General features: G+C 53.1%; 1 protein-coding gene across 8 annotated transcripts in view; it reads right to left on the reverse strand.

The window, feature by feature from the left end:
- The window catches only part of STRA6 (signaling receptor and transporter of retinol STRA6), a 34,496-nt gene extending 25,746 nt beyond the window's left edge, over positions 1 to 8,750 (reverse strand). The window contains exons 1-2 of one of the 8 annotated variants that reach the window (XM_063652752.1): positions 8,653 to 8,749; positions 6,867 to 6,997 (exon numbers count right to left, since the gene is read on the reverse strand). Coding sequence is in view for 1 of the 8 variants with exons in the window: in XM_054452026.2 (XP_054308001.1) it covers positions 4,094 to 4,200 (107 nt within the window). In the remaining 7 variants the exon portion in view is untranslated. Of the gene's footprint in view, positions 1 to 974; positions 1,123 to 3,551; positions 3,571 to 4,093; positions 4,216 to 6,866; positions 6,998 to 7,984; positions 8,042 to 8,652 lie in introns of those variants that run through there. The other 7 variants (XM_063652754.1, XM_063652753.1, XM_063652755.1 and 4 more) reach the window with 7 other exon arrangements.
- Positions 8,751 to 10,860: the final 2,110 nt, after the last annotated feature.

The following is a 10,860-nucleotide window of genomic DNA, read 5'->3' on the forward strand; positions in this document are numbered from 1 at the left end:
TGTTTCGCATTGCTCTAAAGGAAAACCTGACTGTGGGTAACTTACAAGGAAAGGGGGTTTATGTGGCTCACAGTTCTGCAGGCTGTGCAGGAAGCAGCACGGCACCAGCATCGGCTTCTGGGGAGGGCCTCAGGAAACCCACAATCGTGATGGAAGGTGAAGGGGGGTCAGGCAGGACACTTGGCGAGAGAGGGAGCAAGAGAGATGCCAGGCGCTTACAAATAGCCAGCTCTCACATGAACTGATAGAGCAAGAACTCACTCATTACTGCGGGGAGGGCACCAAGCCATTCAGGAGGGATACCCCGCAATGACCCAAACACCACACACCAAGCCCCACTTCCAACACTGGGGGTCACATTTCAACATGAGATTTGGAGGGGACACACATCCAAACCATATCGGGCACTGAGGAAAGGCAATCAGGTTACCTGAAGGAGCCTCCATCTGCCCAGGGGCTGCAGCCAGGCTGGCAGAAAGGGACCCCAGCCGAGCCCAGGCACAGTCCCTTCCCCACCCCCCACGGAGAGCTCAGTGCCAATAATACCACCTCCCTCCTCATGGGGAGACACAGAGGCCACCAAGGGAGGCCCTAAGCAGAGGAGAGGAAATGGTGAGCTTTGTCCTTTTCCCCTGGTGTGGGCCTAGCAAGCAGAGGGCAGCCTTGTGCCCGGTACTTTGGCCAGGGCATAGCTGGAAGGTCCAGAGGTAAGGGCCAGGTTTCTGCATGGCAGTGGAGAATGCCTGGCTGGGGAGGCCGCCTAGCTGGATTTGAACCCTGGGACTGGCTATGTGGCCTTGAGTGAGTCTTTTCCCCTCTATGGGTCTCACTGTCCTCTCTCAAATCCGGCCTGGAGATTCTCCAGTTGTGAACTCTCCCCGCAAGGCCCCCCTCCCTGCACACCAGTAACCAGTTGTAACAAGAAAGTCACAGAGAGTGGTTGTGACTTCCTAGGTGCCCCCATTGCCTCTCACCTGCCCCCTCCTGGCCCCCAGCTGCCCTGTCCAGTCTGGTGCGGGCAGGGTGGGCAGGCTGGGTTGAAGATCCATGGATAGCAGGTGGCCGCGTGGCTCAAGCTGCAAGGTGAGCCCACTTCTTGAGCCCAAGGTACCTCCTCAGCTTGGGGCTAGAATCGCTTGGAGCTCCCATCTGCAAAACGGGAGGCTTGGCTCTGAGTTGTTAAGAAAGATGTTACCTGGGCAGATGGCAGGAGGCAAGAAGTGTTAGGAAGAGAAGGATGGTAATGATGTGCCCCTGAAGAATTTCTCCAAAGGCCTGGGCAGCAGAGTCAAGGGCCTGCCCTCTGGAGCTGGCTTTAAAGGGGTCACTGATACCCAGGAAGGTCCAGCCCTGCCCTCAGGAGAGCAAAAGTGCTCCAAAGACAGAACTGCCAAAGCCTGAGGAGCGGGGAGGGAAAGGAGGAGATGGCTTGGGCAGTCTTGCAGGCTCCCTGGAGGAGGGGGCCTGGAGCAGGGCCCTGAAGCCATGGAAGATCTGGAATGGTAGCAAGAATGAATTCATACGTGTCTCAGGAGTGCCAAGAAGGGAAGTCTGAGAGACAAGGAGAGAGCAGCGTAGGGGTCAGAGCAGGGCTGCCTCGCTGTGGCCAGCATGAACCCACGTGGGCACTCAGATGAGGCTGATGCCAGTATCCAAGGAGCAACTCAAGCCAGCAGGACTCCCAACTGGGCACAGATTGGTGGGTGGCTAAGCCCTGCTCACTATGGGAAGAGGTCCTAAAAAGCTTCTGGACTCTGAGCCAATGAAGGCCATCTGCCATTTGGGCTTGGCACAGAGCTGCTATGCCCCTCAGGTTGGAGCTGGCCCATGAAGGCCTTGGGACAGGGCTTCCTTCCTCTCATGTTTTTGTTCAAGTTGATTAAACCTGAGGAATTTTTGCATCCAGGAGCAGAGGCCCACGTGCATTTCTGCGGGAGCCTGTGATTATCAAATCCTCAAAGGGCAAAGTGCTAAGCTTAGAAGAAGCTAACAGCAGGCCAAAAGGAATGGGGAAGGCCGGCAGCATCCCCAGAACCTCAGAAACATCCCCTCAAGGACTTCCAGATCTCCCAGAGAACCTCCAGAATCTCAGCAACATTTCTGAGTTTCAGTAATGCCGTAAGAACCCCTGCAACCTCAGTATTGCCCCCAAGAACCCCCAGACCTTCAGTAACACATCAGAACCACTGCAACACCTCAGGACACTCAAACTCTGGCAAATCAACCACAGATTGGAACAAGATGTTCAAAAGCCTGTGAGCATTTGCAGAAAGGCCAGAGACCCCCGTTGCTCTCCACCCTCCCATCTCAGCCCTTGACTCTGAGTCCAGCAGCAAACCCAATAATTTACAACACTCAAACCTCAGGAACACTCCCAACTTCCATAGCACAGAAGAGAACACCCAAGAGAGGCGTTCCAGGAGTGGGGGGATGGCCACTGTGCCCAGCTGTGCAGCCCAGTCCCCTTCAGAGTCCATGAATAAGCAGCCAAGAGAGTCAACCTCATGCGGGCCCATGAGCTTGGGGTGTGCCCTCAGTGGCGCAGCACACTCACACACACATCCAACTGCCCTTCGCACACACACGTGCTTAATTCTGGCACCAGACCAATTCTGACTCCACGCAGTGGGCTGGAAGGCAATGTCATTGGCTGCCGTGCTCACGGCAGGAAGAGTATGGGTGACTCTCCACCTCCTGTCTCTCTACCTCCTACCTCCCCTGCCATGTGGGAGGGTCAGAAGCACCATCTGATGTGCCCTTCCTGTAATTCTCATGCCCCCCTCACCAACAGCATCATCATCACATAAAGGATTTAGACCAGGCTGCTCTGGTATGAGGGTGGACACTGGTGAGGAGGAGGAGGGTAGCCGGCTGTTCCAGGGGAGCAGCATGTTCTTTCCCTCCCAGAGGGCTAGGCTAGTACTGACCTGGAGGAGGGACGGCGGATTTCAGCTCAGAACAAAGGTAGCCTTCTAGAGTAGTGAGGCCCCCATCAAGGGAGGCAATCAAGAAGAGGGTGTTAACATCAAGATGCAACAGAGGGCTTCCTGCCTTCAGAGGACTAGACACAAGGCCATGAAGATTCCCCAGCTATAAGAGCCCCACATTCTCCGTTCCCAGCACGCTCCTCCCTGGGGTGGTCACCATGGTGTGGCCTTGAGATGTAGGCTTTGTGCTGCCCTCCTTCCTCACTGAGGACATTGACTGCTGGGCAGATCCCCTGACTTCTCTCTCCTTGTTCCCTTGCTGACCACAGGACAGGGCTCTCCACCAACCTCTTGCCCACAGGCAGTCAGATGCAACTCAGACAGGACTCTGCGAATGTCTCCTGCCTTTTGGAGCTCCTGCTAGCCCCCCAGTGTCCCCTGAGGGCAGCCCTCCCCAGGTCTCCAAACTTACTCATCAGAATTGCTCCAGCCCATGGCTCTGCTCACTTCCTGCCCCTAGGCTCCGACTCCTGCTCACTTCCCACCGCTCACCCCATGTGCCTTATCGCTGTTCCCCCACCTGTTCCAATCCCACCTGGCCTCCCAGACTTGGCTCCAGCCTACCTCCAACCAAGCGCTCTCCTGACCTCTGCCTTCCTTGTCTCTTTCCTTTCCTTTATTGATCACTCCCGGAAACTTGTCCCTCCAGGCAAGCAGGGTGCTCCCAACACGAGACCTTCTCCTCTGAGCCCAGCACCAGCTGGGCTGGGATCCTAGAGGGGTGGCTGGTTGTGTGGCAGTTGGCCCTAAGCAGTGTCCCCAGCACCTGCTTTAAAAGGTGTTTGATCTGCTCCTCCCGGAAGGCAGCTCCCCCCTTCTCCAGTCTGGCTCTGCCCCTCCTCCTGCCCTCACAGACCTCCCACCCTTGATTCCAGGATCAGAGGAACCCACCCCACCCCCATCTCCAGCTCAGGCGCAGAGCAGGGGCTGGGGCCCCACACAACACACAGGGCGGCTTGTCTCCAGCAGTAGAGCCTCTCCACACCCCCAAACCATTTGCTCGAAACTTGATCTCCTTGGCCCTCAGAGTCACCTCAGTGGAGAAGCCTGCACAGGGCTTTGATGGCTGAGTTTCCCCAGATGTGGCCTTAGAGAAGCTGAGGAACCCCCTACTTACCTCCATTTGTCCCCATCCATCACTCCCAGGGGGCCACTGCCTGATGAATTGCCAGAGGGGAACCACCAGCTCGGCTTTTAATAACCGGATCTGCATCCTGCTGCTGCCCAGCTGGGCTGAGGGCCCTGACCATGGCTAAGGGGAGTCATCACAGGGCTTCAGGGCTGGAATTCCAGGTATGATCTATTCCCGGGGGAAGTGAAAAAGGCCCCCTCGGAGCTTTCTCTTCTATTTCTCACTTCTCACAGACAGGCTGGGGTTCTGGAGTCCTGCTCTTCACCCCAAGTACATGCCTGCAACCTCCAACGCTGCAGGACAGTCGGCTGCATCCCCCCTCACCTGAGCCCAGGCTCTCCCTGCCCCTCCCTCCCTTTCCTAGAGGGGGCGTCCTGCAGGGATGCAGACGAGACTGGGGAAGGAAATGGTGCTCAGAGGGTGCTCCGACTAGGTGCTGTGGCAAGCAGGGCAGGCAGAGAGTAGATAAAGGCCGGGCCAAGAAGCGGGGCCCTAAATTCTCAGGAGAAGGGCCCTGGAGAGGCAATCTGTTCCTTGAAGGAGAAAGGGAGTGCCATCTATAAAAAGGTGGGACCACAGGCTTTTGTATGTGAGATTGGCTTCCAATGATAGTAAAAGAACCTGGAAGAGAGCAGGACAATGCCAGAGCCAGGCCTGCCCAGGGGAGGCAGGGAGAGAGGGAGAGAGAGAGCAGCTCAAGCTGAGACGGAAGCAGCCAGCCAGCTTGGATCTGATCACCATCTTGTCCGTGGAGAAGAGGATTTTTAGTTCCGAAGGGTTAAACCCACATAAAGAGAAAATTAACCTTTGGCATACTTTTAGGAATCCATTCCCAAGGAATGCCTGCGTGCATATATATGGAGACAAAATTCCCAAGGCCGTTTGTAATGGCAAAAATAATTGGCAACAACCCCAATATCCATCCATCAATGCTGATAAGTTGACACACTGAAGTACTATTTTGCTGATAAAAAGAATGAGGTAATTCTCTGTGGACTGACGTGGCAGAACCTCCAAGACATATTGCCAAGTAACAGTAACCAAGAAAGCAAGTTGCTGAACAATACATAAATCGTGATCTCATTTTATGCTTCTTTAACTAGGTAGACATATGTGTATGTATGTGTGTATACATAAAAAGTGAATCTGGCAGACACACAGCAAACTGTTCACAGTGGTCACACTTGGGGGAGGGGTGAATTTTGGAGAATGAAGGAGGATTTTTCACTTGTTTGAAATGCATATTTTAAAACTCATACTGCATGTGTAATTCTTTTTAAATAAGCCTGCTGTGAGTAAGGAGCTGTGAAGGCATCACTGAGCTGTGTGAAATTGATTCCGTCCCCAGCCCAATATTGCACACTTCCCAGTCTCCCTTGAAGCTAGATGTAGCCCTTAGACTAGGTATTGGCCAGTGACTTGGAAAAAGAGTGTTGAGCATAATTCCCAGGTTGTGTTCTTAAAAAGAGAGGTGTTCTCTTTACCCCTTCCTCCTTCTAGCTGGGTGAAAAACAGTTGTGATAGCTGGATCTCAGGCAGCCAAATCTTGGACTATGAGATAGAAGTCATGAGTTAAGTAGAATAAAGCAGTAAGTTAGCGGCAAAGACAGAGCCTTAGCTAAGGCCAGATTATAAGGCTGAAGGAGACTCCTGCTGTACCCCAGACTCCAACACATCCAAAAGAAACTTAAGCCCAGAGAGGCCACATGATGTGCCAGGGTCCGTGACTGACCTAGGGGAAGTTTTGCCAGAGATTCCCCACCACCACTACTAACACACACACACACACACACACACACACACCCCTACACCTCACTGCTTTTCCCCCCAAGAACATTCCTTCCTAGAGCTTGGACTCCATTTCATTCTATGGCTGGGAGACTCCTTCTGGGATTGAGGGAAGGCCCCAAGTGCTGATTAAGCCGAATGGCAGGATTGGGACATACCTCTCAATACTCTGATAACACAGCAGAACCCCTGCCCACTGCTGGGTCTGTCTGTCAATATCTGCTCCTGGCTTTTTTTTTTTTTTTTTTGAGATGGAGTTTGGCTCTTGTTGCCCAGGCTGGAGTGCACTGGCACTATCTCGGCCCACTGCAACCTCCACCTCCTGGGTTCAAGCAATTCTTCTGCTTCGGCCTCCCGAGTAGCTCGGATTACGGGCATGCACCACCATGCCCGGCTGAATTTTTTTGTATTTTTAGTAGAGACGGGGTTTCTCCATGTTGGTCAGGCTGGTCTCGAACTCCTAACCTCAGGTGATCTGCCCACCTCGGCCTCCCAAAGTGCTGGGATTACAGGCGTGAGCCACAGTGCTCGGCCCCTTTCTCTCTTTCTATCTGGTTGTCCTCCTGTCTGCCTTTCCGCCCCTGTCCATCATCAGTCTCTCTGCCTGTCCCTGGTATGCCACTCTCTGTTTCACCCTCTCTGTGTCTGACTCAGTCTCCCTCCTTTCCTTCTGTCTCTGTCTACTTTCCTTCTGTTTCTTCTCCTCCTTCCTTCTCTGTCTAACTCTGTGTTTCTCTCTATCACTCTCTCTGTTGTTTCCTTTTTGTTTCTCTCTCCTGCTCTTTGTTTTGCTCCCCACTCCCCAGTCTGGCTGTGAAGTTTGTGTCTCTCCTCCTGAAGGTTTTAGGCAGTACCTTTTCTAAGCTAGCCCAGGCCATGCCTAAATCTCTGATCTTGGGCCTTGTCTTGTGCTGACTCGGTGCTGCCCCTGCCATCTCCTGCCCTCTTTCCCGCCTTACCTGCTCTGTCTGTCCCCAGTGCTGCAGGATGAGTGGCACTGGTCTCGGGATCCGCAGAGTCTACAGGGCCCTGGGCTTGGACACTGTCTCAGGGGTTTGCGCCTTCAGAGCCTGGTGGAGCAGACAAGCAACTGGGCACATGAAGGCAAAGGTCAGTGCTGCTGAGCAGTAAGGCTACCCTCTCCCTCCCGCCAGACCAGGAACTTTAGCCCCTCCAAGGCAAGTCTGGCAGAGGGGGGCTGTCAGGGCAAGCCCAGGGATCACTGATGCTGCCCTAGCTCCCCTCCTCCAGCTCCTGCTCAGCTGGAGGTCAGAGCAAAAGGGCTTGAGGGATGGCCCAAGACTCTCCTGACAGTGCTTGGTGCTGGAGCCCGGAGCAGGAGGCCAGGAGAGGAAAGGTGTGCCATCCGATGGCACTGGCGTGGCAGACAGGATCACAGTTACTACTCATGGCAGAAAGCTTCAAAGTAGCCAGGCCCCTCGGTGGAAGGAAGAGACGAGGCTTCTAATTTTGTCTTTACTACTTACTAGCTGAGTGACCACAAATGCAGTCTGTTGGAACTCAGAAAATAACACCCCAAAATGAAAGCCTCAGAAGCAAAAGTGACCTTCTAGCCTTCTCCTGCCCTCCTGTGTCTCAGGCCCGTTGTCCCCCAAGGATGGACGTAGAAAAGAGAATCCCTCCTCCTCAAGGCGGGTCATAGAAATCAAAACCCCTTTTCCCCAAAGCTAGCCATAAAGCCTACAAACTCTAACTTTCCCCAATTTCTGTGTAAAAGCTGGCCACAAATAAATTCTCAGGCCTAGGTGGGGCATGGTGGCTCACACCTATAATCTCAGCACTTTGGGAGGCCGAGTGGGGTGTATCATTTGAGGTCAGGAGTTCAAGACCAGCATGGCTGACATGAAGAAACCCCGTCTCTATTAAAAATACAAAAATTAGCCAGGCGGTAGTGGTGCACACCTGTAATCCCAGCTACTTGGGAGGCTGAGGCAGGAGAATCGCTTCAACCTGGAAGACGGAGGTTACAGTGAGCCGAGAACGCTCCACTGCACACCAATCTGGGCGAGAGAGTGAGACCCTGTCTCTAAAAAAAAAAAAAAAGTCTCAGGCCTACCTTGTTTGATTGTGGGTCAGACCTCCATTCCAGAAAGTCCTGCCCCATACCCACATCCAGAAGGAAGAAATGCATGCTTGGAGGGGCCAGGAAGAAATCCAGACAGACAGGCCTTGCTGGGTGTTCCCACTCAGTCTATTCACATTCGATCATTGCCCTTTTTGTCCAATCATATCGCTACACAGCTGTCCATATGTCCTTGAAACTCAGCATAAAAATGGACAATTTTCCCTGTATCTCTGGGTCCTCGTTCTGAAGGTTCCTGTGTACATGTTAATAAAGGTGTACACCTTTCCTCCTATTCACCTGCCTCTTGTTGGTGATTTCTAGCCAACCTTCAGAGGGCGGTGGGGAAGCTTTCCCCTGGCCCCTGCAGGCCCCTCCATGCTCGGGGTTCCAGTTTTCCCATTTGTGCGACGGAGGGAGACTGGCTGCCATCCTTCCCTTTGCTGGTCTGAGCCTGTGATCCTGTCACCCTGTGGGCCTCTGGCACTGTGGACTTGAGGGGAAGGGAGTGGGAGGTGGGCCTGGGGTGACGTTCCCCTGCAGGGGAAGGGAGGCTGCTGCAGGGGGCTGGGTGCTGAAGGCCCAGGGTGGAGCAGTGATGATCGCATGATCGCAGTGGCCCAGGAGTCAGGAGACCTGAGGTCTATCCCTTCACTACCCACCTGCTCTCTCTGCACCTCGGATTCTGTGCCTGTGGAAGGAGATGAGTCCCAGCCCCAGGTCCTTCGCTCCAGAGAACTCACGGGCTCCCTGCTTGCCAGGATTCAGCTCTGCCTAGAGGAAGGAAGTAAAGTGGGGGTGGGGAGGGAGTTGGAGGTGGATCGTTGAAGACAGGGGTCTCAGAGCCCTCAGGGGCCATGGGGGTGTGTCAGTGGGAGAGGTTGAAAGGAGCCATTGTGGGAAGCAGGAAGGGGGCCCTCTGGGGTGAGCTAATTATAGGCCCTGGCTCTTCCAAACAAAGCCAGCGGCCTCTGAGTGGCCATTCTTTGGGGGAAGAAAGAAGACTGGAGGGCCCCATTAAGGTCTTTCACGCTGGGACCTTGGAAGGTGGCTTGGAAGTTCGCCTTCCAAGGCTGCTCCCTTCCTGCCTCCCTTCCCTCACCCCAGCCTACATGCCCTACCCCTTCTTGACCCACTCTGGGGAACCAGGCCCTGCCCCACAGAGACAGTCTCACGTGGAGTTTAAACTTTTTGAAAACCGTGGGAGGCTGAATCAGGGAGGCAGCCAGGAGTAGAGAGAACCCTGGGAAGGAAGGAGGGATCTGGTGCTGCCCTGCGGCCCTGGGCTCAGTTGCTTCATCTGTAAAATGGGCGTGCCATCCGGCCCTGACTTGCTGAAATTCACTGACGTTTCCAGATTTCTACATAGAACTGAGGCCAGACCCAGAGATGCCTGAGCATCAGGGTTTCTGCCTCCTGTCCTGCTTCCCACCCTCCAACACTGCTACCCTCCCCCCTCACCACCTGCTTGCCCACTGAGGCACCAGGTTGCGTCTCCGAGTCTAAATTTGACTCAAAAGCCCAAATGGTCTTTGTTTGTCACAGATGGAATCCAAATGAAATAGCCAAAAGAACTCTTATTCCTTTCTGCATAAGTAGAAGCTGGGTTAGATTTCTTCATCACTTCATTCATTCATGCATTCATTCATTTATTCATCCATAATGCTTTAACCATTTCCCAGGCACCTATCCCTCGCCCAGCCTGGGCACACAAACATGATTCCTGAAACAACATTCAGGGCAATGAATGATGACTTGTATGGGCAAGTCATCATTTGAGACAGGAGAGGAAAATGCAAAATGGGATGGAGGAGGGAGTCACTAACCCGGGTCACAGGGGAGGAGGCTTTTAGCCAGTCTGCAGGATGAGTAGGGCTGCTGTCGGGTGGAACTGGGCAGTTTGGGTAGTGGAAATCGCACCAGCAAGGGTAGGGAGGTGAGAAAGGGCAGACCTGGCCTGGAACAAAAGGGAACCTTCCCCAGGACATTATGTTAAGTGAAATAAGCCACTTGTGAAAAGACAAATACTGTAAGATTCCAATTCTATGAAGCACTGAGTATTCAAATTCACAGAGACAGAAAGTAGAATGGTGGTTGCCAGGAGCTGGGGGGAGGTGGAAGAAGTAGTTGTTGTTTAATGGGTGTAGAGTTTCAGTTTTGCAAGATGAAAAGAGTTCTGGAGATTGGTTGCACAACAATGTAAATTTATTTAACACCACTGAGCTGCACATTTCAAAGTGGTTAGGATGGTACATTTTATGTTATGTGTATTTGACTACAATTTTTTGTAAAAAGTAACCGTACACATACACCAAAAAAAAGTAAGCCTTCCCGAGAGATAGTGGGTGAGGGGAGGCAAGAAATAGGAGTGGGTGTGGACATTAGGTGGTGGAGGATCCTAAAACCTTGCTAAGGCCAACAGAGCCACCTCAGATTTTGTAGAAAGTTGGAGGGAGGTTAGCTGGGCATGGTGGCGCTTGCCTGTAATCCCAGCTACTCAAGAAGGCTGAGGCAGGAGAATCGCTTGAACCTTGGGGGCAGTTTGCAGTGAGCTGAGATCTCGCCACTGCACTCCAGCCTGGGCAACAAGAGCAAAACTCGGTCTCAAGAAAAAAAAAAAAAAAAAAGGAAAAAAAGTTGGAGGGAGGGAAAGAAGGGAGAACGAGGGGTATGAGGGAAGTATTGAAGGGACTCAGGATAAACCAGCGTGATTCTGAGCGTGGGCCCTGCTTGCAGGGGATGGGGCCAGGATACGTGCACAAAGGTTGGCCCTGGGGCAGAAGCAACTGGACTCCTATCTTGTAACATTTCTGCGGGTCACTTCAAATATGCAAGGGAAGAGAGCTGCTATTACTGAGTCACTAAGCTTC

The sequence above is a fragment of the Pongo pygmaeus genome, chromosome 16 (assembly GCF_028885625.2).
Source record: "Pongo pygmaeus isolate AG05252 chromosome 16, NHGRI_mPonPyg2-v2.0_pri, whole genome shotgun sequence".
Lineage (NCBI taxonomy): Eukaryota > Metazoa > Chordata > Mammalia > Primates > Hominidae > Pongo > Pongo pygmaeus.